The 27560-nt window shown below is 39.4% G+C and overlaps 2 protein-coding genes across 3 annotated transcripts; one reads left to right on the top strand and one right to left on the bottom strand.

Moving 5' to 3' along the window:
* Positions 1-282: 282 nt before the first annotated feature.
* Positions 283-14299, bottom strand: LLPH (LLP homolog, long-term synaptic facilitation factor). Of its 2 annotated transcripts, none has more exons than XM_088454674.1 (3): positions 14162-14299; positions 12097-12312; positions 283-603 (listed from the first exon to the last, which is right to left on the bottom strand). In XM_088454674.1, exons 2-3 carry the CDS (start codon positions 12302-12304, stop codon positions 440-442), a joined length of 372 nt encoding a protein of 123 aa, XP_088310800.1. In that variant the 5' UTR covers positions 12305-12312; positions 14162-14299; the 3' UTR covers positions 283-439. The 2 variants fall into 2 exon arrangements, with proteins under 2 accessions (XP_088310800.1, XP_088310796.1); XM_088454670.1 differs by having other exon boundaries at positions 14175-14297.
* A 362-nt stretch (positions 14300-14661) lies between these two features.
* Positions 14662-27062, top strand: TMBIM4 (transmembrane BAX inhibitor motif containing 4). The gene is made up of 7 exons (XM_088454662.1): positions 14662-14927; positions 17246-17354; positions 19605-19710; positions 21797-21830; positions 21951-22068; positions 23307-23352; positions 25160-27062. Exons 1-7 carry the CDS (start codon positions 14834-14836, stop codon positions 25364-25366), a joined length of 714 nt encoding a protein of 237 aa, XP_088310788.1. The 5' UTR covers positions 14662-14833; the 3' UTR covers positions 25367-27062.
* Positions 27063-27560: the final 498 nt, after the last annotated feature.

Here is a 27560-nt window from a genome sequence, read left to right as displayed (position 1 = left end):
CCCATGTGGCAAGCCTCATGACAAGTATAACATGAATTTGCTGTAATCCATTACCTGCAAACTTGATTTGCTCTAGGAAATAAAAATGCCAGCTAGTAACAGTCTCCCATCCTATAACAACTGCTAGGTCTTTTGTTTCCTCAACCATCTTGTAATGTCAAAACAGGTAGTGCATGTTGATGTACGGCAGTATAATATACATATGTTGTTATTGACAGAACACACTTAATTGTACAGGTGACCAAATAAAAACACTCATAACCTTTGCAAAGAAAAATTAAATGAATGGAAAAAGAACCTTTACTTTAAAAGATAGAAATTAGAACGTCCTTAAAGAATGTACACTTTATCTCCACCAACGCCAAATGCTGTATATTAGCTGGCTCCTCTGGTGTAGATGCCTCACCACAGATCTGTGTACTTAGTACACACAAATATTCTACCATGCCAGTCCTTTTGGGGGTTTGGATTTCCCTTTCTTCCCACGCTGGGCTTTCAGCTTTTTTCTCTGTCTTGGATTCATCCACACAGGGTACTGACCATGTTGGTCTAACAGGCTCTTCTTGTTCCGTTTTCCATCCGTATCCATCTTCATGGCATCACCTAAAGAGGGCGGCATAGAATAAAAGTCAAACATTTATTTAGAATGTAGGGCAAAGCTTCATTTTACAGACACGTTTTATTAATGAATTCACTTCAGCTTTAAGAAAAAAAGATAAAAATAAATGCTAGCGGGAATTTATTAGCATGCTAATGAAGGCTGAGTATGTTAAATTAATTTACATTCAAGTTTAAAATGATCTCATTTAAACAATGGAATACTTATTTCATACAAAGTAAAAAAAAAAAAACCCTGTGTTTTCTCTCTTCTCCATATGTCTGACATTTACAAACAGCAATAAGACAAAATTGCTTGCCATATATACTGCAACGCAGCAGACATACAGCAATGCTGTATGCCTAAACACAAATGCAATTGCTGGTAATGAATTTATAGATTAATATGCTCGTTATCAGTCATGCTTGTAAATGCGGCCATGCTGCAAACAGCTTCTTGTGGTATTCACAGCAACCAGGAACTGCAGGGAGACTGAACAGTTAATCAAAGCAGCAGAATAAGTCCATGTGTGCTCAATATTATTATTTTATTTGTACACTACAGAAAACCAATAACAATAAAATGGACATTTTTAGCACTATATTTTACCTTTTCTGGCATCTACATGTATCGAGTTACAGATATTGGTTATACAAGTAAAAAAAAAAAAAAGGCTTTAGCCATTGTAAATGCTAAATATTTTGTGTGTAGCCCTCACCCCTGGCAAATGTCCTTTCAAATAATTTTCTTCCATTATAATTGCTATATGAATGAAACATGCCAGTTAATATAGGGATAAATAATCCCTGTACATGCAGGACTATCCTTTTGTATCTCTTCTATGTGCGTTCTGTGGCAAATTTGTGGAACCACTCCTAAAATGTCTAAAAATATTAGACAATTGCATGGAAAGTTCTGTTACAGGGAAAAAGGGACAATGAAGGAAGTACAATCACAGACTAGTAGCTTTTCAACTCTCACATATAACCAAAGAAACATCAAAATAGTGCACGCTGCACTCAGGGCCCAGTTTACTATGCTGCAGTGTCTTCAGCGGTTTTGGCTGCTGGAGTTAAAGGGGCAATTATGCACTTAATTCTTAATTTAAACCCGATGGGTATGAGTGAATGCAGTCATTAAATCGACACAGTGGAAGGCTCAGTGTCAGCAGCACACTAAAACCATTGTCGACATTTTAACAATGTTGATATTACATCAGTGTCAACATGCTGCAAAACAGTTATGTCCAGATAACATATGTGGAAGGATTCAATATTAATATCCACTTAGTGTCAGCCATTTTTCCGAATGAAGAACTGATGATTGATAAAATGGATAGAGACTGCACGGCTTAGCCTGTCTAAAGAAGTGGTTAGGATGCCTAAACTAGGGACTTTGCACATTTTTTCTCACACCTCAGGAGGCTGCAAGAAGAAATGTGTCCCTCTGCGGCTGGCTTTAGGTGTCTGAACGGGACAACAAATTGAAGTGGTATAGACACCCAGCAGGATGCCCCACAACAATTGACTTGAACCCATATCTGTTTTAAAAAGGCTTGTACTGATTTTATATTCAGTGAAGAGATATTACATTGCTTTAATCCCTCCGCCCACCTCCCATACAGGCCTCATACAGCAAATAAGCTATACAAATAAAAACAGATGATTTCATATGAATTTTTGTTTTTGCCAGAAAACAGCATACAAATTAAAAACAATGACTTATGAAGTTTAACTTCTAACAGGATAAAAAATTAAATTGAAATTAAGAAGGGTGTTGCCTTTTCACACTGCTGGTACTGTGATTCTAAGCACTGGTCCAGCTGTAAAAAAAAACAAAAAAAAAAAAAAAAAAACTGAACGTTTAATGTAAACACTGGTTGGTCCAAACAAAGAAACACTGTCTTTTTGCTAAAATTGTTATTATGAGCTATTGATTTTTACTTTTACAACCATTTAAAGCTTCCAACAAGATCGGCTGCATGCGCTCAAGGTAAGACACTGTAGGAGGCAAGCTTAATAAACATTTGGAATATCAACATGAATAGGTTTACCAAAACCTCCAAGCTATAAAAGACCACGGATCTTTAAATAAATATAAATAGAGTATGTAAAAGAATTACTGGCTGAGATGTACTGAGTTTACTTACATTGTTATCATTGTTAATATATTGTGCTAAAGCTGTATTAACAAGTTGTTGCTTTTGAAGAGATGTTGCCCATATCTGTCTAACATCAGACAAAGTCAGTTAATAGGCACTCAATGAAATAATATGCTACGTGGTATATCACTAATTAGTAAGGACAAAACAAAATATGCTACAATGTTTGTTTTGCAATTTTCAACACTGCAGAATGCCCAGAAAATGTCAGATGAAATTCTCCAGAGCATGGTGAAAGCAGTGCACAACATAGCATATTCAGGCTGTCTTCTGGGGAGATGGAAATCAATTCCTTATTAAAAAAAATATATATATAGATCTTCAAACAAAACACAGATTTCTGTGCCAGGATCCCCCACCACCTCCTTGTCTCTAGACAACCGTGCTCATTTATTTCAAAACAAAAAAATTCCTTTAGTGAAAAGGAAATGTATTAAGATATTTTTAAAGTCTCTTTTAGGCAAGCTATTTTAACAGGATTGTGCAAATATTGATCATATACTCCTTTACAAAGTAGCACAAATGTACATAGTTGCTAACCTATATTAATTTTTGATATTTGAACACAGATTAAAGTTAAGGCCACACGCACTGAAATTGGATGATAACAGGCAATTTGAGCTAAGCAGCCAAATTACTTCCACCCTACACTGGGGACCAGGCAGTGCAGTTGGAAGGTGACTGTATACACCAACTGTCTCTTCCAATGAGTTCAATAATGATCCAATTGGATTGTCATCACACATGATGCTCATTTTGGGCCAATTTAACCATTTCCATCCATGATTAAATTTAGGGGAAAACTATCATGTTCCAATAACAAAATTTCGAATTGACAGGGTGGGTTTATTTTCGTTATGGATATTTCCAGGCAATCTTGTCTGGAGAACAGGGTTACAACTTTCTATACCAGTGTTTGATTTTAAAATAGGATATTACAGTACAATAAACCAGAGAAATTGACCAATAACTGTATATAGAAAAAAAAAATACAAAAAAATGACACAGTATTTTCCCAAGTCTATAGGTTATATGCATTCCTGGAAATTCATTGGTTAACCACAAGGAAACTCTATTTCCTCTTGTGGCTATTTGTGTCAAACTATATCTCAATTTTCTGACTTCCTTTGCCAACAGATTGTACAGAAAACGAAATAACTTGTATGAGATACAATGGCTTTTTATTATATGAGCAAGCTTGAGTCCACTGCTGACACTTATCTGGTTTCCTTAAATGTAGTTAGTTTCTAAACCATTATTCCACATGATGAAGGCATGAATGCTGCAAGTAGCTCAGTCATCTCAAGTCTACATTATATGTGTCCTACACATAATGTGGCGCAATTCACAACATTCACTGATAAGCCTCATTTTTTTAAACAAGACAACGCTTATAGCTTATATACTGTTTTCTAATATGTAAATAATACATAGTCATACTGGGTTTTTATCTACCACTGTTTACAGAAAAAGCAGATAAAAATACTTTACGTTTGGCAATTTCCATCCGATGCCGCTGGAAAAAGGTTTGAAATTAACTCAATTATTACCAATGGATTTACATCACTTCTGATGCAAGTCACCTAATAGATGCACTTAAAGAGAGGGCGAGCGGTTTCTGGAGAGAGGATACAATGAAAACCAGGCTATTGAAAGCGATCCAAATACTGTATAGATCGGGGGTATTAACTCCCTAGAAAAATGATGACACTATCCTGTTTTACAGAACGTTTTCAGTTACATATAAGGTGATTTGAGACTCTATATTACAGCATTGGTATACACAGGTTGAGTAGCTCAGCCCACCCACTCGGCTGATGCTGCTGCTGCTACGCTTTTGCCCTACCGCTGACACTGGAGGCCTGGATGAGATGAAGAGAACGTCCGTGGTGCCGAGGAGACGGTAAGTGAATGCCGCTCATGGCTAATCCCCCCCATCACATCATGGGCGTGTGTGTGTGTGTGTGTGTGTGTGTGTGTGTGTCTAATATGCTGGCGTGCCGCACCCCACCACATACAGCTTGCCTGTCAGTGCCAGGAGCCAGCCCATGAATAAATAAACGGTGCCGAGTCTAAATGGATGCTGCACGTGGCATCCATTCAGTGATGGGAGAGGTGAAGCCCAGCTAGTGAGGCTCCCCCCAGCCTCAAGTTATTTGGAGGCGTGCGGTGCGCGCTCGCCTTCAAATAACGTTACATAGCGGGCTTGGCCTATGGTAATTAGGCCACGCCCCCATTTTCGATTTAAGGGCGCCCTCTTAAGAGCCGGCACAGGGTGCTCCAACCCCTGAAGCCGGCCTTGGGCCCCATGAATGGGAACGTTATACTTATAGAGCCACCTTATTAGGCATGGGAATTACAGGTTGAGTCTCCCATATCCAAATATTCCAAAATACGGAATTATTTTGGCATGACTGAGATAATGAAACCTTTGATTTTTGCTGGTTCAATGTACACAAACTTTGTCTAAGGCACAAATTATTATAAATATTGTATAAAATTACCTTCAGGCTGTGTGTAATGGTGCATACACACGATCAGATTTTTCCTACAGATATGAACGATAACGATTTAAAAATCGTTCAGTCGTTCATATCTGAAGGAAAATCGTTCATATCTGACATGCCTGAACGATGGACGATCAATGATGCGCGTTACCGTTTGTCAGATAACGATATCTGACATCTGATGGGTTTGCAGTTAGACTTGGACGATTCCATTCATTTTAATGCAGTCAAAAATCGTTCAATCGTTCAAATCTTTGGTAAAATCGTTCAAATCATTCAGTCGTTCATCTGACAAATCTGACAAGTCTGACAAATCTGACCGTGTGTATGCTCCATAAGGTGTATATGAAACATAAATGAATTTCATGATTATTATTATCCTTTATTTATATGGCGCCACAAGTGTTTCGCAGTGCCTTAAATAGTACATAAAACTAGTAAGTGAACAGGAAACAAGTAACTTACAGTACATTACAGTGCAGGACAAGGACACGATTTATATACATTGCTGCAATAGCGATTAAAGCACTCACAATAAGCAGCCGGGAGTTGGCAGTCATGTGGTAGGTGCCCTTATGGGGAGTAAAGAGTAGAAGAAAATGTAAAGAGTAGCACATGAGGGAAGAGGTCCCTGCTCGTGAGAGCTTACATTCATGTATGTACACAAACTTTGCTTGAGCCACAAAATTATTGAAAATATTTTCTAAAATTACCTACAGGCTGTGTATATAAGGTGTATATAATACATAAATGTATTCTGTGTTTATATTTGGGTCCCATTCCCAAGATATCTCACTATGATATGTAAATATTCCAAAATACGGAATATTCCGTTATCCAAAATACCCCTGGTCCCAAGCATTTTGGATATGGGAGACTCAACCTGTAATAGGGATGCAGTTGGCATCCCAGCGTGCAGGATGCCGACAGTCTCAATACCGGCGCAGAAATCCCGGCACCAATAACCCAACCGCCGGCATCCCGATGGTAAGTATCAAGGTGTTAGGATCACTAGGGGGAGGGTTAGGCACCGGGGAAGGGGGTGTTAGGTTTAGGTTGCAGGGAGGGGGCGGTTAGGCTTAGTCACTAGGGTAGGGGTTAGAAAAACACTTACCTGTCTTCCCTATGGGTGTTGGGATTCCGGCTGTCGGTATTCTGACCAGCGGCATACCAACAGCCGGGATTTGATACCCAACCCATATAATGAGCTCAGTCTTAACTTAGGAAATGTTTTCAACTATTTTGCTACAAAAATGTAGTCCTGCTCTTAAGGATGAATTTGTTCAATCTGAGGTCTGGTCTCCTGAGCCAAAGAAGCTGGTTATCTTTAGAACCTGAAGCCTACAAATAAAAATGTGTATGTGAACTGTAATAATTACACGTCTCACATGTGGTACATTTGTGGTGTATATTATGTACATTACCTTTGCAATAAGCTTTCTGAAGGCAAAACTTTAAGATTTAATTGGAAGCAATGGCTGCAAAGTGCCATAGTATTTCACTTTGCGAAAACCAGCATCACTAATTTTCCCTTGTACCTCAAAAGGTTCACAGGAAAATTGGTGATATCGAAACACCATATGCTACACAATGTGCACAACTGAACAAGAATTAAATAAGTGCAACATACTTGGAATTAGTAACCGCACCAAACTAGTTCTATTACAGATAATATAAAGTTGACCATAAAATCCTGACTTACAGTGTATTGATTAGTAAACTAATACTTTTAGTCAGAAGATGCTCCCGGATTTGTAACTAGTACTTGGTAACATATTACCTGGACTAAGGAAATAGTAAAACTCCATATCTTAGCAGCTAATTAGATTTTCCCACTTCGGAAATTGAATAGAATTGTTCTTAATATTTATTCCCAACAACTTTAAGGGGTCTATTTACTAAGCAGTGTTAGGAGACAGCGTGAAAGTGATAAGGTGCCAGCCAATCAGCTCCTAACTGCCATCTCACAGGCTGTGTTTGAAAAATGACATTTGGGAGCTGATTGGCTGGCACCTTATCACTTTTCACTCTGTCTCCTAACACTGCTTAGTAAATAGATCCCTAAGTTTTGATTTGCAGGTATTTTCAACTTTACCACCAGTGATTAGGTTTATAATAATCATTTAAACAACTAAACAGTCCATCCTTATTATATAAAATTTACGAGGATCACAAGTTCAATTAATTATTGTTTAAAGCAATACAGGGTCACACAAGGTCAATTACATCAGTAAAGCACTATCCATTGATTATATATGATTAGCTATCATAGCCTATCAACTGATATTAAATACTTAACTGTCCAATCTGTTTTTAACCTTTATGTTATTGTCATTTTGCAATTAATTTTTACATATATTTGGGCTCACTTTTGTGTTTCTTACATATTTTGCCTTAGTATATTGTCTTAGGGAGCAATTCAATTGCTGCTCCATTCGGGAGCAAACAGCCTCTGGCGCCAGCATTACTGCTCCCCACTCCTGAGGATGCAAGCAGAAATGTGTAAAAAGTCTGTAGTTTAGGCGCTCTAACCAGGACTTTAGACAGATTTAGCCGCTATACGCAGCTAAACCCTGTCTATTTGGGTGCGACTAGCGCAATAATAATGGGCGCCCCAAAACAAATAAATTGCCCCCTTACTGTCCACTCATGTTAGTGTCAGTATTCGTAATTTTAAAAGTGTACCTAAAAGTTTACTACTTTTTATTCAGCTTCACATTTATAACAACTGGCCAAGAGTGCCCTATAGGGAATTTTCTTCATCTTGGGGGGCTTTCCAATTCATAAAGTGGCAATTAAATGAGGGACCAAGAATGTATGGCCATGAGACATTTTACATATGGGTATATTTTTCTGATCAGCCAGGTCCACTTTTGAAATTGGGATACATGTTGTTTTTTTTTTTTTTTATTAACAATAGATTTTGTACAATACAATGTGAGTTTGTGTCTTAAATACATGTATCAATATTGGTGTTTGTGTAAAAAAAAAAATATTTAACCCACTAGAAAGATCTAGAAAGTTGAAATATGGCAAACTGATGGCTTTTAGGTTACAAGCAAAATCCCCAAACACCTTCAATAAAGCATTTAATGTCTTTCAGTATGGAACAACGTAGTGTTCCCGCTGGGGTGTTCTAGCGGGGCGCCCTGCCCCATTTTAAAAGGACAAAATGCGCTCTGCCCTGCTAAAACAGCCTACCCTGTGCCTTCCCCACCTGTTGACTTCAGCGTCCCGCGGATGGGAAAAGTTTCAGTGACTGATCTCCGCTGGGTGAATAGATCAACTGTGAGAGAAGAAGTGCTGGGCACGCCCCTAAGTGTGCTGAATTGGGGACATGTCACAAGAACAACCCGGACCGGTCGGCCAAACCCCCTTTTCAGGACACACCCTGCCCGCACCCTCAGTGCCCTGCTCTGCCCCTGGTCTAGCGTCTATGCATTTTCTGGCAAGTGGGGCATTATGGGATGTGTGCATGATGGGAAGGTCATTTGGAGGCTTCTTTTTTTTAGAGATTAACAATAATTTGTATACCTATGAAAAGCTTGAGCGTCCTTGATATGTATTAGGTTGCCCAACACTGATCTAAAATAAACACATGAATGTGTATATATATATATATATATATATATATATATATATATATATATATATATATAGTCCAGTATTAGTCCACACTCACGTCTGAAAATCCAATTGCTGGGGTAGCCACCCAAAAGGGATCACCTGTATCCCTGCATACAAAAAATGAACAAAGGGGGTGCACTCACCAGTCTTCTAAAATGAGTTTTTATTTCGTCTTTTTAAAAAAAATTTTACAGCATCATAGTAAAGCTCCGACGTTTCGGTCCTAGCCATGGACCTTTGTCAAGGTACAATTCCAAGTAGTACTTTGCATCAATATATACCTGAGTCCAATTAAGAGACTCCTCCCTCACAATCATGTGAGTACAAACAATACAAACATATAGAGACATGAAGACATCATTTGTAATTGTGCAATAATACCAATCAAAGACTAACTAAAAAATGAAAAGTAATGAAAAAAAAACATGTTAACAGACACATATATAAAAACAAACCTTACAGGTATAATCGAGCTGCATCCCCCGCTAGCGTGCGTGCCAATTCCCCAAACTTCCTACCAAGTGGAACGCAAGTCGGTACCATTTCCTGTCAAGTGGCACGCAAGCTAATACAGCAGTCATGACAACCGCTGTTAAGGCTTCCTGCACTTCATCCGTCGATGCTAGCGCCCGGATCAATCAAATCACAAAATAATATACAAGAACACTAGGGACCCGGTGACGCAGACAAACAAGTATACGTCACCATATAACCCATTAATTTAAATGAAGATGTAACTAACAGAGTTTTCATATATTGACTCATCAAGCTAATATCAATCGGGCAGTCGACATGCACGTCCATCAAAAAGACGCAGCCTGTAAGCAAACCAATGATAAACACCTCCTCATAGATAATATAATGATAGGACAATGTCTATCCATCTGGATTGAATTACATATGCCTAAATTATAATGTATACAAAAACATGGTTTGTCAACATGTGTGTCGACATTTTTAAAAAAATTTCAATTATAAACAACCAAATTTAGACACATTAAATAATTAAAAATAAATAACAAATAAACAAACTCCATAGGAAACCCACATTGCCACAACACTTGAAAAAACAAAAAATAAAAAATCTAAAAAATTGTATAATTACAAAATCTGATGATGCACCCCCACTTGAGATCCAAAAATACTTTAATCCAAAAACATCCCAAGGTGTATAGCTTCATTAAGGCCGCGAGGGTGGACTGTATCCAATTTATGTATCCACATCGCTTCTCTCTGGAGCAAGAGTTTGGCCCGATCGCCTCCTCTCTTGGGTGGAGGCACCCAATCGATAATCATGCATCTCAATGTTGCTAAAGCATGCTGTGTTTCAAGGAAATGTCTTGCTACAGGTTTATCAGAAGAACCATTAACAAGCGCGGCTCTAATAGAGGATCGATGGTTAGCCATCCTCTCACGAAGTGGACGTATCGTCTTGCCAACATAGACCAGAGAGCACGGGCACACCAATAAGTAAACCACATGGTCGGAGGTACAGGTGACTCAATGTCGAATGTAGATCTTGGTACCTGTGTGTGGGTGATGAAAAAATTGACCCACCATCATACTCCTGCATGTAATACAATTTACGCATCGAAAGCATCCTGGCTTCACTTGGTTCATCCAAGTTTGAACAGCCACAGCCTTTGTTCTATCAGGACGCATTAGTCTGTCCTTTAAATTCTGGCCACGCTTGAAGCTCATCAATGGTCGTTTAGGTATACAATTTTTTAAAACAGGATCTGTAGCAATAATATCCCAGTGCTTAACCACTGCATTACGGACAATCGAACCAGCAGAGTCAAATGTTGTAGTAATTACAAAAGGATCCTCAATTTTAGATCGCTTTTTCGCATTATAACCTTCACAAAAAATCTTTTTGGCCTTTTGTAAACATATATTCAAATTTTAGGACACACATATTCTTTTCAGGACACACCCTGCCCGCACCCTCAGTGCCCTGCTCTGCCCCTGGTCTAGCGTCTATGCATTTTCTGGCAAGTGGGGCATTTTGGGATGTGTGCATGATGGGAAGGTCATTTGGAGGCTTCTTTTTTTTAGAGATTAACAATAATTTGTATACCTATGAAAAGCTTGAGCGTCCTTTATATGTATTAGGTTGCCCAACACTGATCTAAAATAAACACATGAATGTATTATCATATATATATATATATATATATTATATATATATATATATATAGGGACTCATTGTTTTAAGTTAGCCCTACCCTTAGCAGAAGCATGGTGAAGTGGTGGGTGTCTGATCACATTTATTTACATAAAGAATGTTTTTTACTGGCTTTTTGTATTTGTTGGTGGTAACTTGTGTATTTTTCTTGTCTAAAATAAATTTACCAGGTAAAGAGGCCTATCCATTAGCAGATAAATTTGAATGATGAACGATTTATCGTTCAGTTGTTCAATTTATCTGCTAATGGATAGGCTCTGAACGATAAAAATGCGCACTCCCGCAGCCGACAAATTAAGTCTTTTGTCTCTCCAACATGTTGGCCAATTATTGTTTATCGCTGACAGATATTACAAATATCTGTCCGCGGTAAACGACAAACGATAAAATGAATAGAAACATTAAAAAAATTCCACTCCCAGAATGATGTCATGCAATATCGTTCGTCGTTCGCAAAAATCTATCATGTACATTGATATCTGTCACAGCAGACGCAGGGATTTTCAAAATCTTTTGTCTTTTAGAAAGATCTGCTAATGGATAGGCCCCTTAACAGACTTCTGCATTCTTTTTACATGTCGAGTCAAGCGCATCCATGGTTTAGGTTGCAGATTGGATGACTAATGCCCTTTACTTATAAGTTATGTTCAAAGTAAACCTGAATGTTTACTGCTGTATGTTTATATTTGTAATGCTATTCTAAAGGTCATGTTCTTTTAGAACAAAAAAAATATGTATTAGTTATTACAATGCTGCCCTGCTGGCATGTTGATTTTTCACAAATGTATCTAATTTGTTATTGTTCACTGAATAGAAATACCCTTAAACGTGTTAAGAGAAGTAATTTCACACCACAGCAAATAAGAGAATGTAATAATGCCACTACCCGCTATTCCATACCCTATTGAGAAGATATGCTAGACATGAAATATCTTAGGTCTGTTTTTATGTGCTGGTGAATGAGGCCTAGCATACAGTAGCAGAACTACGTATATCCCATCTCCGAAACACTCACCTTCTGTTGCTTCAACTTCCATTTCCTTTTTCTCCTTTATTTTCTCTGCAGTAACAATAGTTGCAATATCTTTCACATCGTTCATTAGCACATCTGTATCTGCTTTTGCCAAGACATTTTTTAAGCGGGCAAGTTCCTTTGGGGCATTTTTCTTCCTCTTCTCAGCCCGCATCTTTCTCTTCCATTTGCTTCTTAAACTTTTAGCCATTTTGATTTCTAAGTGAGTAATAAAATGCAAACCCAGGGTAAATAAGTGCTGTACAACACCATACTAGCACTTGACTTAGAGCCCAATTCATCATAGATCGCGACTGCAACAGCGTACGCAGATCGGTCATTGGTGCGTACTGTGCATGCATCGCTGTGCGCGTTCTAGCATTGCGATTGCTCTGCGATCACTCACGCAGAAAGAAAGCCATCGCAGAGTGAGTGACGGGAGGTTAGCGTTTGGGGTGGCGACGTGGGAGTGGTCGTAGAAACGCAAGCGTGCCTGTCCGTTTGAACGCTGTTGCATGGACATGCATAAATTAGCCACTGCGACGGCATACGTAGCTTGAGTACTCACTTCGTGTGACGAACTTAGCAAGTTCTGAGTATGGTCAGACCTACTGTAATTGAGCATGATGGTCCGATGTTACTCTATGTTACCGATGTATACGCAGGACTGCAAGGTATTACGAATATGAGATAGCTGTAGTGGGCGTCTTTATGCTGACTGTGCGACGGCTTTGCGATTGCATCCATTAGCATATTTTCGCAGCAGACTGTGCGCAATCGCAGCTGCGATGCAATAAGCGATCCGTAGTGAATCAAGACCCTTACACCATTTGATCACTATCTAACTACAACTAGACAATTCTAGATTTCTACTCTGCAAGCATACAAAGAAGTCAGACCTGTGTCTAATAAGCAAAACATTAAAATGTATGTATTATATCTGATATCTATATAATTATGTTAGATACCTTAATATTTAATCCCAAATACATTTGTAATTATGTTATGAATATTTCACAATTGTAACCTACCCCACTTGAAAAACAAATACAAAATGTATGGGTTTTTTTACACCTAAGATCTTTGAATAAACAAAGTCCATAGAGAGATTCATCTGATATTATTACTAAAGAGATGTAGTAAAATTTAATGTTTTGATTCCTGAAAATTATCCTAAGGATAAATAACAGAACATATGGGGTTGGGTACGGGAAGCCAGCGATCAAAATCCAGACAGAGTTAGGATACCAACACTTGTCGGTCGATATCCTAACCATCACTCGTGCCTGAACTTAACTCCCCCCCCCCCCCCCCCCCCCTAGTGCCTAACCCTAACTTCCCCCTCCCCGCATCCTAAACCTAACCCTCCTATTTACCTTTGGGATTCCGGCGGTCAGAATGCCAGTGCCAGGATTCTGATAGAGGTCGGTATTCAGGCACAGGCATTCTGAGCGCCAGAATCCCCGTGGTCTAGATTATGACCGCATCCCTTAACTCATAATTACCCTTACGGGCACTTCACTGGTTAAAATGATTAACACATTAAAAAGCTGTATTTTGATAGGGAAACCTGTAAATTACTTAATGGTTTGCTCAATACTGCCCTTTTCTGGCTGTAACACACAGCATTCATGTAAATTAATGGGAGACAAATCTATTTGCATATTTATACAAGTGTAATACAAAACAAAACCAACGTCCATAAGACCCATCAACTTTACACAAAGTATTGGCAACATTTCACTTCAATATTCAGGGACACTCAGCATTGAAGCAGAAGGTCACAGACAATGGAGACCAGTGGCCATCAGTGCATTACAACTGTCTTCATGACATGGTTTTAAGGTAATTTACCACCCATAGCATTAGAAGACATCACTACACCTTACATACAGAATAAGTAAAACTGCTATGTCCAGGTCAGAATAGAAAATATTGGCAGACATATTGAGTGCATTTACACTGGAGAGGCTGATGGAACATAGTGACAGTGGGCAATATATGAGCATTATACAATATCTGTACCAGCGGGCCTGCATTGCTAGGAGAAAACAATTACTACACATACTATTAGTACTCACACCGCACCACGCTGCCCGCACGCACACAGGATACGGCCCCCGGATGTGCTCTGAATCTGACGACTAAGCGGCTCCCTCTGACGTACATTACACTGCTCACCTCGAACGCGTGCGCCACAGTGAGTGAACACTAGAGGGACACACCGTAAGAAAACTCAATGCTACAAAGAGTCTCCACTACCCGGCGGACATTTTCCATGCGACTTAGGAAATTTCAACTGACTGTTGTTGTGTTTATAAACTTATGATCAGTTACACAACCACAGCCTGCTGTGTGTGTGTATGACAGTTCCAGAATCCCGAAGACGATGCCCATAACATACTCATTTTCATTTAGACATTACCTTAACCTTATGAGATGGGGTTATTGATTTAATCTTTGGCTCTGGAAAAATGGCAACTTCCGTAGGCCCCTAATCTATCCTCTTCCCTATAGTAAGGTCCGCAAAGTGCTAGGTAGGTAGAATAGATCATATTAAGGATGACGACGATATGCTGCGGTTCTGGCGATGCACTGCGCATGTGCGACACTGACACTCCCCCATGTTGTTGATACACAGTTACAGCTGCTGAGTGAGAGCAGCCTGCGGGAGAGAGCGGCAGGAATCAGGAAGTACAGCCGCATCTTCATCGTGTGACTGTAACAGGTGTTTAAGGAAATGGCGGCCGCGGATCTCTACCCCAGGTCTTCCATCGAGGATGACTTCAACTACGGCACCAATGTGGCCTCAGCCAGTATCCAGATCCGTATGGGTGAGTTCTGTTTCCCAGCCCTATGCTGCAGCACAGCCTTTGTGGCCTCCCCGGCTTACCCTGCACTGTGTGGCTGCTGAGCAGTAGTACATTGCTGCTATCATGCTATGGCAGCATCTTCTGGAGGCTTTTTGGTATAATATGTGTTGCTCAAATGTATGACCACAGATAAGGACAGCTAATGATTTTATATACATGCCAAGGTAAGACTCTGTTAATAGGTATTTTCTAGTCCGGTGGCTGGGAGATCGCACTCAATGAAGGGGCCACAATATAACTTTGCTTGCTTAAATATGTAACATACATATACAATTTACTAGTAAAAAAGGCCTTGCAGCATTGTTTGTGATGTCCTATGGACATGGGCGCAGAGAGGGCTTCTGAAATAGTGTTATTGTCCCTTATTTAACGCCTCAATTCATGTAACATGAGTTCCACACATTTTGCACAAAGCTTCCTCAATTTACACATCATAGAACAATGTATGCAATAAAATGCAATTACTCCATATAATAAATAAATTAGCAGGACCGATCACACGCGAAGATGACAATATGATCACTTTGTATTTTTTACTGTGAATGCAGGTAAATCTGGCAGCATCAGACACCTCCTATGTTTTTACCCAGTGCACACTGCTATTGTCTAGAACAGGGGTTCTCAAATTCGGTCCTCAAGGCTCCCCAACAGTTCAGGTTTTATGGTGCATACACACGGTCAGATTTTCTGTCAGATCTGAACGATAACGATTTTAAAAATCATTCAGTCGTTCATATCTGATAGAAAATCTGACATGTGAGCCTGCAACGATGAACTATGCGCGTTCCCGCATGTCAGATAACGATATCTGACATCTGATGTGTTTGCAGTCAGATTTGGCCGATTTCATTCATTTTAATACTGTCTGAAATCGTTCAAATCATTTGTAAAATCGTTCAAATCGCTGGTAAAAATCGTTCATTTGACCGTGTGTATGCACCATATGAGATATCTGGTTGAGCACAGGAAGGTACTAATTAAGTCACCTGTGCTCAACCATGGATATCTCTGAAACCTGAATTGGTGGGGAGCCTTGAGGACTGCATTTTGGAACCTCTGGTCTAGAACAAGCCTGGCCAACCTATGGCTCTCCAGCTGTTGTGAAACTACTTGTCCCAGGATGATTTACAAGCTTGATTGGTGGGAGGGTATGCTGGAACTTGTAGTTTCACAACAGCTGGAGAGCCACTGGTTGGCCAGTACTGGTATAGAACCTTCTGACACGAAGGAGATGTATAAAACCTTCTAAAGATGAGCGATTTGCCACAACCAAATCTTTGAGGTAACATTTATCAAGTACATTCTCGTATAGAATTAGTGTTCCCGCTAGGCTGTTTTAGCGTGGCGCCACACCCTGCCAGATTTTAAAAGAGCAAAATGCGCTCTGCCCTTTTAGCGGTGCCCCGGTAATGCAGCCTGCACTGAGCCATCCGCACCCACGGGCCGCAGTGTCTCACACGTGGGAAATTTTGCGGTGACCGATCACCGCTGGCTGAATAGATGCCGTGCTCATGCGTACGGCATCTTTTCACAGCTAGGGGAGAGCTTGGGGGAAGCCCAGCACCTCCATAAGTGCAAGACGACTCCAAGTGTGACAAATTCGGAAGGCGTGTGTCAAGGACACGCCCCTCTACTGCTCGGCAATGCCCAGACCCTCCGCGTCCTGCCTGCCCCACAGTCTAACAGGAACACTATAGAATGACAGGTAGAAGCTGATTGGTTGCTATGGGCATGTCAACGTCTCTACTTTTTTCACTGATACATCCCCCCCAATTATTGTCATGAAAACATACAATATAAGATATGTAACTTAATGGTACAATTGCTCTACCTTAATAATTGTTAGAAAAAGAAAACTTTTATTAATTTCTTTTTAGTTGTCAACAATATTGAATATACAAATCAAGACATTGCTTCTTTGAAAGTTATCATTTTTGAGTCATTCCATGGTAACTCACGTTACTAAGTGACGTAGCAAGTATATGCATGGCTATCAAAAGCATAAGGAAATTCTGTGAAATTAATTTTATTTACTGACAAAATAATACGACAGGTCATGCTTTAAAGAATTGTATACAGGAATTGCTAATTGTTTGCTATGACACTTTGTAACTTGGGAATTACCCTTTTGTAAAAATTGTCAAGCATATTGATGTTCTTATTTTTGCAAGACATTGCATTCCCAAAGGAATGTTATGTGTGTCATGTTATTTCTGATATATATTACTCCTTTTGTTGGAATCCTATGTGCTAATTTTTGTTATTTGTGTATGGGATAGATTTCCTGCGAAAAGTCTATAGCATTTTGCTTGTGCAAGTTCTTTTGACCACCGTGACTGCTGCAGTGTTTCTTTATTTTGATTCTCTCCGGTCTTTTGTACATGAAAGGTAGGTTACTTATGTGCTTTTTTCCTTTTTGTACCCAAAAGGTTGTCATGAATGTAAATTGCACTTTAGTCACTATGCATTTCATAGTAATTGTGTCAGATACTAGATGAGGATGCGCTGTTACAGTACAGAAATCTTGCTTATTTGTAGAAGCACCTCTATGGCACGCAAATTAAAACAAGCAAGATTTCTCCATTTTAGGGCCATATTCAATTAGCTGTAATCTGCGAAAAAGTATCGCGGATGATGTCATTTCACAAGGCGGAAACTTTCGCCATATTCAATTGCAAAGACTCGGCGGAACAAAGTGCAGAATTGCGGTTTTGGGGTGCAAAGGTGCGGAAACCACTCCACCCTTTGGACAGACCCCCAAAGGATAACTGCGTCAAAAAAACGCAAAATAAAAAAGAGGAATACCCCCAAAAAACACTTTGAAAATGGGGGCGAAAAAGTACAAAGTTTGGGTACAAGCTTAAAAACTAGTGAAATAAGCTTTTGGGGGATCTCCAAGTATGGGGGAGGTATTTTTTTGATTGCAGAAGGTGCATTTTTAAGACTCCACTTTCGCGTTTTTTAACAATGCTTGCACCCATTTTCATGTACCTGAAATTTGCTAGTTATTTTCTCAAAAAAAAAACTGCTAAGTGCTATCCTTCACCACTTGTGCAAAAACGCTATATAGAGGCATTTGAAAGCACTTGGGTACCCCAAATAGCTCCAAGGGGGCTAATCGGGGACATCTATACTGATCCCCAATGTTATTACATCTTTTGGGGGGTGCCAGGCTGATTTCCCCATAAGTGGCAGCACTTTTTGTCTGTTTGAGTTTCGCTGGGACGCGTTTTTGCGTCCTTTGGAATTGAATACGGCGAATAGCGGGGGCGCGCACGAAAGGTTTCCGCAGCAAAAACACGTGAAGTCGGTGAAAAGTACCGGACTTTTCGCACCTAATTGAATATGCCTCTTAGTGTTGTCCTTGTGTGGATGTACATTTTGGGATCTATTCATTATGTTAATTATTGGGGTCCGATAATTAAGATACTAATTCGCCGTAAGCGCCGGAGCAATTCAGCATTTCTCCGGCGCGGAGACAGCTGATCCGAAAATCAGCTGACTCCACGAAGCGGCTTCACTGCTTTTTTCGGAGCAGTGAAACTGAGCACTGCCGAGTCAATACGGCAGTGCTAGTGCCTAGAGTTCACGCAGGCTCACAAAGCCCCAATGACCGGCTGAATGAGCCGGACAAGGGCAGATGGATCCGAAAGGATCCCTCTTCCCAACCCGGGACTCCTTCCCATAGGGAAGGAGCAGGGTGTGCGCTGCGAGCGAGAGCAAATGCCATCTGAAGATGGCAAATGCGCCTGAAGTCAAGCTCCGAAAATATTGTATTTTCGGAGCTTGATGAATTTCTGTCCCCATGCCAGTGTATGGGGACAGTGGGCCAAATCGCAAGTGAAAGATATCTCCTGCTGTACCTTTTTGATGAATGGCCCGGATACTTAAATTTTCACCTGTTTTATTTAATTTTCACCTGTTTTTGTAGAAACTAAGTGATGATGAATAGACCCCTGAGTCCCAACAGTGCATTCAATTGTATTTCTCCCTGAAGTGTCTGCACATCCTCACCATGGCCACAGGAGGGTCATGACATTGAGTGGTGGTCCACGTCCAACCTGGTCCACATCTATTTAGGACAGATTTTCTGCTGGCCCTAGTGTACTGTTCTTGATGAATTGGTGAGGGTGTGTATTGTAATGTACAATTCCTCACTACTATGTGTGTGCTCTGTTTGGTTAAACAGAAAAATGTCTCCATGTGTTGTATAGTCTGACCCAAACCAATCTATTTCTGGTTTGGATCCGGTGTATTGTGTGTTGAGAAATTGCAGGGCAATTTAAAATTCTGGTTGGTTTGCAAAAGATTGTAACGTGTAATTAATTACCTGCTAAGTGATTATTTCCTTGATGCTTATCTTTTTCTACATAGAGTATAATATAATGAATGTTACAAAAAGTTAAGGGTAACCAAGTGTAGACAATATTATTTTCATTTGCTTATAATCCTTATTTCAAATATCTTCGTTTACTCCAAATCTCACTAAATTCTAAAGAGAACACATGACACCTAAGAGATATAAGAACAATGCTCTGATTTGATTTGATGTTTTTTTTCAAGACATTCATCAAATGGAATCACATTTAAAGCATTTATTAATATCTTTGATTTCCCTTTTTGTCTCCTGTCTTCTAGCCCTGCTTTGCTTCTTATCTCTGTAATTGGATCTTTGGGTACAATTATTGCCCTGACTGTCAATAGGCATCGCCATCCATTGAACCTGTACCTGCTGTTTGGATTTGTAAGCAATCATAATATATATATATATATATATATATATATATATATATATATATATATTGGAATGTAATAATAAAATGTTCGAGATCTCTTAAGGCATAACCTACAATGTGGCCCTTGTAATGGCATTGCTTGATGGATGATATTGGTTCACAAACTGCGTAAAGGTCAATTACATATTGCTTGTGAAGCCCTAACAAACTAAGAGAACCTGTAGATGTGTGCCAGGTTTTGCATAATAGAACTTGATAAACACCTCAAAATCTACTGATGACTGAGGAGATTTATTCCCTTTAGTTGCAGTATATGTTCTCATAAATAAGGAAACGGTACATTGATTGTGTTACTGACTGAGAAATTGGTAACATGGGCCGTGGTGCTGACTGAGAAACTGGTAACATGGGCCGTGGTGCTGACTGAGAAATTGGTAACATGGGCCGTGGTGCTGACTGAGAAACTGGTAACATGGGCCGTGGTGCTGACTGAGAAACTGGTAACATGGGCCGTGATGCTGACTGAGAAATTGGTAACATGGGCCGTGTTGCTGACTGAGAAACTGGTAACATGGGCCGTGTTGCTGACTGAGAAACTGGTAACATGGGCCGTGATGCTGACTGAGAAATTGGTAACATGGGCCGTGGTGCTGACTGAGAAACTGGTAACATGGGCCGTGGTGCTGACTGAGAAACTGGTAACATGGGCCGTGATGCTGACTGAGAAACTGGTAACATGGGCCGTGTTGCTGACTGAGAAACTGGTAACATGGGCCGTGGTGCTGACTGAGAAACTGGTAACATGGGCCGTGGTGCTGACTGAGAAACTGGTAACATGGGCCGTGGTGCTGACTGAGAAACTGGTAACATGGGCCGTGGTGCTGACTGAGAAACTGGTAACATGGGCCGTGGTGCTGACTGAGAAACTGGTAACATGGGCCGTGGTGCTGACTGAGAAACTGGTAACATGGGCCGTGGTGCTGACTGAGAAACTGGTAACATGGGCCGTGGTGCTGACTGAGAAACTGGTAACATGGGCCGTGGTGCTGACTGAGAAACTGGTAACATGGGCCGTGGTGCTGACTGAGAAACTGGTACTGACACTTTTTTTATGTTAATATTTACTTTGAATCACTGAATGGATTGAAAACATCAAGGAATGGAGCATAAGAACGATTTGGAATATGTGAATAATTCGCAATTGCCTAAACAGAAAAGGGGGCTTACATAACATCATATTTGCAATGCATGTTCATCTTTTCCTAACATGTTTTCTTTTTTTAAGTTGTATTATTATTATTATTATTATTCTTAATTTTTTTTTTTTTTTTTTTTTTTATATAGAGGGTGTGTTAGGAGGATTTGTCTTTTTTGTATTCAAAATGGAATTTAATGCAATAAATCTGGTAGGGAAATAAAGTAGTGTAGGGATCAGTTGTACTCTACACCCTTTAATTTTTTTTTTTTTTCAGGTCACACTACATATATACGTAAATTAATTTTCTTGGTAATTTCTCTTCTGTTGTTCCACCACATGTCACAGACAGGACAGCCTTCAGGTTACTTATGAAAGACTGGTGCATCATGTGAGCATGTATGGAGTTTCTTGGCACACCTAAACATGAGAGAATACTGTTTTGAAAGTACGGTTATGCCAGTGGTTCCCAAACTGTTTTGAATCACGGCACCCTAGAGTATCGGCATTGTTTTCACGGCACCCCTAAGCCAAAATTTTGTTATTGCGAAAGTTAGAAAAAAATGTAGTAAAGTGTGCTTACCTGTCATCCTTAGGGTCAGTTATGTGGTGGTGGACAGGTTTGTACTTCTGTTTATCCACATATTGGATTACATTGACCATAAAAAATTTGATTAGGTGCTGGACCACCAACCTGAGGAACCCCTGCAAGTGTCCCGAGGCACCCCAGGGTGCCGCAGCGCACAGTTTGTGAACCACTGGGTTATGCCCTGTTTTCAGACAAGATAGCAATTTGTAATTCATATATTGATATTTTTCTATGGTTTAATCAAGTAAAACAAATTTAAACATGTTTTTGTATATATTGGTTAACTGACATAGTATCTATTTACTTACAGACCCTCTTGGAGGCTATAACTGTTGCTATTGCAGGTAACTAGATTATGTCACAGTATAATCTTGGTAATAACTTTAACCATTATACTTGTTGTAATTTATCAGTGTACTGGTCATTGTATGTTTATTATAGCTACTGTATGTGCTTTTTTTCAGTGACCTACTATGAGGTAGCTGTGGTTGTGCAGGCCTTTATACTGACAACTGCTGTATTTTTTGGCCTCACTGCATTTACGTTCCAGTCCAAGAGAGACTTCAGCAAGTTTGGAGCTGGGTATGTTTATTTTCAAACCCTTAAGAAAGAGAATCTCTCTATTTGATAATTGTAGGTGTGTATTTTCTTAGTGTTATCCAGTCGATCTGTGCAGTCAAATCATGCATGCCAAGTTACCAATAATAATTATGTATATTGCACCTTTCTTCCAATAGGACTTCAAGCACTTAACATATTTTCAGATGGTAAGGCAGACATCTTAGGCACACTCAGTTGCTGTTTGAAGACCTTCACATCAGTCCCTGCCCCCAAAAGAGCTTATAGCCTAACACACACACACACGGGATAATTTTTGTCAGAAACCAATTAACCTACAAGTATGTTTTTGGACTTGCATATGTTTTGTCTGTATTTTATTATGTGGTGGCTACCTATGCCAAAGGGAACAGTTACCAAACGCACAGCAGCCAGGAAACAGCACACCAGTCCAAGGTTTCCGTGTAATTAGCCGAAGCTAGTTTATTGTGCAGTAAGAAAAAAACCTAACCCGTCCGGGCTCTAACTAAACACACAGGTTTCCTTTCTCAAAAGTGGTAGGACCTAATGCCCCTACCACAAACATGGGCATATACACAGTACTCACGATCAGTAAATCACAGTGTCTCTTAACAAGACTGCTGCCAGTTTCCCCAGGTAGTGAGACCCCGAGTACACCCCCTGACACGCCTTTATCAGCCTGCTGTGCAAGTGCTAATTAGCCTGTTCTCAGGTTGAAGACCCGAAATGGGCCTAATGGATGGAGCCCTCACTCTCCATCCATAACCCCAGGAACCCTTAACCAGCTTTTACTAAAGCCCAAATGTCTATCAAGTCTGTTTTGCAATCACAGACATTTTCCTGGAGTTTTAATACATAAAGGTCAGATATCTGGGACAAATATATCTCTAGTGTATAACCTTACCAGTGCTTTTGTCACAAAAGATACAGAGATTTCAGGCAAATCTTTTACATCAAGGATAGGGCTGTTGCAGATGCTTTCTGCTAATGCTGACTGCTTCTTTCATTAACGACTGGCCATGACTATTTGGTGGTACAGCCAGATAGTCATGGCCAACTCTGTTTACAGGTGGAAAATCCACAGCTATTTTCAAGCACTCAATGCAGCTGTAATATTTTCATTCTTAGGACTGCTGCGAAAGAACAATCCCATGAAAAATACAACAACTTTGTTTTCATGGGATTGCGGCTTTACAAGCCAAACTGGTAACAAATAATCATTATTTCATTTATTGTTTCAGACTTTTTGCTGGTTTGTGGATCTTAATTCTTGCTGGATTTCTCAGGGTAAGTTAACGGTATGGCAAAAAGTGATGCTGAGCTATAAAGGAAATAAATAAGTATACAATGTGACCCTTAAATAAAGTAAAAAATAAACACCTTCAGAATGAAATATTCCCACTGAACCCTGCAGCAACATAAGAAATGGCACTCAATCAAAAGGTCAACAATACAAGGAAAATGCAGTTTTGCTGGGTAAAGAAGCAGAATAGATCAATAATGATCTAAACTAAGGCAAACAAGCATAAAATGAAACACAATCAAAATGACAATAACCAATAATGTCCACATATATTAAATGTAATGAAACCATAAAATTCCTATTAAAAGCATCTACGTATTAATGAATCAAAAACAAAGTATTGTCACGCTGATGTTATAAAGTATTAAATACTCAAATACTCCAGTCAGTCAGCTGAACAGCTGTTGTGATCCTGATAATGTTCTGTCACAGACAAGGATACCTGGCCCCATAAAAAAAATCAAACTGGTTGTGTAATTGTTTGAAGAGTTCCAGGAGTAACCACATGATAGTATTATTAGTGCAGGTCGGGTTTGGGATACCGGCGCTCAGGATCCTGGTGGTCAGAATCTCGACACCGGCATTCCGACAGGGTTAGGATACTGACACCTGCCGGTAAGTATCCTACACCTAACTTTCCCTCCCCGCAGCCTAAACCTGACTTTCCACCCCCCACAGACTAACCCAAACCTCACCCCCTTCCCCTAACACCACTACTTACTGTCTGGATGCTGGCGCCGGGATTCTGACTGATGTCGAGATTCCGACGCCGGCGTTCTGTGCGTCCGTATCCTGACAGCCAGGATTTAAACTACATGCCATTAGTGCAGCTGCATCATGCTCAAGATCTTAGAATTAGTGCCAGTTAGAGAGAGCGATATTGCCTCTAAAAAGATGATAATTTGTTGAAAAAGAAACATATGGGTCCTCCCCTTGCTGAATTACATTGGGCCCACCTTGGTATTCCTGGGCTTGGAGTACCAGGGTAATGATTATGTAAATGTTGCCCCCTTATAAAAGTAATGATAATGTGGTTTTGCACCTCTGTGGTATTACATTCTGTGATTAACCTTTATTGCATATGCTGATATGTAACTAGCTGGGACACTGCAGTTTTTGCCAAAATCTGAGGCTGATAAATTCCCACCCTCCCCTTTGGCTGAATTTTAAAAGAGCAGACTAACTGGTATCCACAGTATAATTCTATATGTTTCAATGTTTCATTTTTGTGGTTTATTGTCAATTTACAAATGATTAAATCATTTATAATTGTAATCCATTATTTAGTGGTATTTTAGTGCATTGTGTGGAAGGGTGTAAACAGATGATATTTCCTCATGTTGCCTGCACTTCAGTGCTATCCCTTGCAGGAATAGTTATTTCCAATACACTAATTCATTGGTTCCCAAACTTTTTTGAATCGCGGCACCCTAGAGTATCAGTATTGCTGTCACAGCACCCTTAAGCCAAAAGTTTGTTATTGAGAAATTCCCCCCAAAATTTTGTAAAGTTAAATAAATTGTGCTGACCTGTCATCCTTAGGCTCAGTTATGTGGTGGTGGATAGGTTTGCGCTTCTGTTTGACCACATATTTACATGACATTGACCATAAATAATTTGATTTGGTGCTGGACCACCAACCTGAGGCACCCCTGCAAGTTTCCTGAGGCACCCCAGGGTGCTATGGTGCACAATTTGCGAACCACTGCACTAATTAATAACTAGATAGTAACAGGTACTGCACAGATACAAGCAGAACGATAACAACAAGTCTTTTTCTCCTTCTTGCAGCTATGCTTTTACAGCGAAACCGTTGAACTGGTCATTGCTGCTGGCGGAGCTTTGCTCTTCTGTGGTTTCATCATCTATGATACGCATGTACTTATACACAAACTGTCCCCAGAGGAGCACATATTAGCTGCAATCAACCTGTATCTTGACATTCTCAATCTCTTCTTGCATCTTCTACGCTTATTAGAAGCAATCAACAAGAAATGATGCACCGTATTATTTTATGAAGATGCTTAACATCAACTAAAACAGTTCAGTCCCAGCAACAAAGTGTTAACTGTACCAGCATTAACTTTATTTGGACAACATTAATACCATTTCCAATTTGCCAACATAAACTGGGCTTTTTATACCAACAAGCTCATAGGATAATTAAAGATGGTGTTTAATATAATTTAATTTAAAAAAAAAAAAACAATTGTAGAAAAAGGATTCTGTCTGACTTTCAGAAAGAAATCCAAAAGACCTTAGCTGCTCTTCCCTTTTTTTTTCCACTTTCTTAAAATGATTCCCTACTTTTTCAGTTTTGCACTTTAAGGCTTCAGTAAATATTCCAACAATCATTGATAGTGATGCCACTATGTTGAATGTGTGCCATTCCTAGCTACTAGAAAGAGACACTAATGTCTAAGAGGACTTGTATTATACCATATGCAGTACTGGCAGTGTAATGTCTTAGGTTTGTTTGATGATTATTTCATTTTTCCATGAAATCTTTCTGTCGTATAAAAACATGGTAAATATATTTTTCAAGGATTTTGCTTGTGTACAATTTAAATAACAAACTTTATTAGTATTTCACAGCAGAGTTTAAAAACTTTGTCCAGCTAGAAAAGCGCACCGTCATTGTGACTTGTAGGTGAGTCCCCAATCCAGTGTTTCTCTACATTGGTGACACTATGCATTTCTAGTTGGAGAAGCTGATTACAAATACAAATGACATGAGACAACAGGCTGAGTTGCCCTTGTTTTATTTTCATGTAAACTTTACATTTCCGTCAGTCTGTGTTTCCAGTGACAGATGGGACTGATGCGCAGAGGTCTGATGTGTTTGTAACCAATGTGGACCAGTCATAAACCAGCTTTAGCTGTCTAATGTAACCAAACCTGTTTGGCCCTAATTTCTTCTTTGGATTTTCAGGTTGTCAGTGCACCTTTATAGTCATCCACTTACAGAAGAGTTTCATTGTATTAGCAGCTTATATTTGATGTTTGTTGGGAGGTGTTGCTAGCTGTTGAGGCAAGTGTAGAAATTTGACATTAGGGTAGTGGGAGGGGGATCATACCGAAATATTAATGTATTTATTTCAAAATAAAGTCTACATATTGGGCCTTATTTAAAATTACATATACTTCTAAAGGGGACAGATTTGTACCTGGACAAACCATGTTGCAAAACAAGAGCAACAATTACAAGTGTTTTCTGCATGCAGCTTTATGTTTACACTGTAATATACATGGCCAACTAAACATTTGTCCCCATACTTTAAATCCAAGCCTCAACTATTCTGAATAAGGCCCACAGTGAGTATTCTATATACATTCTCCTCATGAGAAGTCTACAAATTATACTGCAAAAAAAAGGATTTTTTTGCAAATGATTGTGCAGCATTAATAGTGGTTGTGCTGCAGATTGTCCTCATTGTAAACAGGCTTTATAGTCTATTGGGGGACTGCAGTCATGCCCAGTAAAATTTTACAGTATAAGGGTTAATACATGCATAAGTTATTTTAAACATAATTATAAAAGTATATTAAGTCACTTAATTCGTGTTAATTTGGTAAAGGGTTCTTTTGCTTGTAAAGCAGAATATTTTGTATAGGTTTAATATCATTAAAGCATTTTTAAATTACTGATCAAAGTACTTTGGATAGAATATTAATAAAACATGTCTTGATTTTAAATTGTCTTTTTATAGTTTTTTTTTTTTTAATTTCAGTTCTATGGTGTTCTGGTTTTAATTTAATGTTACCAAGCCAATACACCAGTAATTACATGCCCCCAAAGCAATGCACACTGCATATTTTAAATATACAGGTTTAGTTTTTTAGTAAATCTATATTCATAGTTCTAAATTGTACAAATGACGCACAATTGGTTGGTCACCAAATGTTGTAACCAAATGTTGTAATGTAATTGTTCTATGATAATTTATGAAGTAAAATCTAATAGCCTGCAAACTACAGACATTGGGGGGTTCCCGGGGAGTCTGCCCTATGTTTTAGGGTGGTTTTGCCTTTTAAATTATTGCTACTTTAAAACATAATCCATACTCTCCTGTAACACGCTGATGCCTGCAGTTCGCAGGCTATTACATTTAGCCCATGGACACATTTGTGCATTGAGATCATTCTGACACTAAGGAACAAGTAAGTAAAAACTTACTGCAGTGTGTACCTT

The sequence above is a fragment of the Taudactylus pleione genome, unplaced genomic scaffold (assembly GCF_031769625.1).
Source record: "Taudactylus pleione unplaced genomic scaffold, aTauple2 ptg000040l, whole genome shotgun sequence".
Classification (NCBI taxonomy): domain Eukaryota; kingdom Metazoa; phylum Chordata; class Amphibia; order Anura; family Myobatrachidae; genus Taudactylus; species Taudactylus pleione.
The sequence above is the reverse complement of the archived record's forward strand: the minus strand, read 5'-3'. Positions and strand labels throughout refer to the sequence as shown.

Excerpts from the sequence above, each read along its gene's own strand:
- LLPH (XM_088454674.1), bottom strand. The coding sequence starts at position 12,304 with ATGGCTAAAAGTTTAAGAAGCAAATGGAAGAGAAAGATGCGGGCTGAG. Across the intron at positions 604-12,096 it reads GGAAGTTGAAGCAACAGAAG|GTGATGCCATGAAGATGGAT; the intron begins GTGAGTGTTTCG and ends CGCCCTCTTTAG.
- TMBIM4 (XM_088454662.1), top strand. The coding sequence starts at position 14,834 with ATGGCGGCCGCGGATCTCTACCCCAGGTCTTCCATCGAGGATGACTTC. Across the intron at positions 14,928-17,245 it reads CAGTATCCAGATCCGTATGG|ATTTCCTGCGAAAAGTCTAT; the intron begins GTGAGTTCTGTT and ends TGTATGGGATAG. Across the intron at positions 19,711-21,796 it reads TGTACCTGCTGTTTGGATTT|ACCCTCTTGGAGGCTATAAC; the intron begins GTAAGCAATCAT and ends ATTTACTTACAG.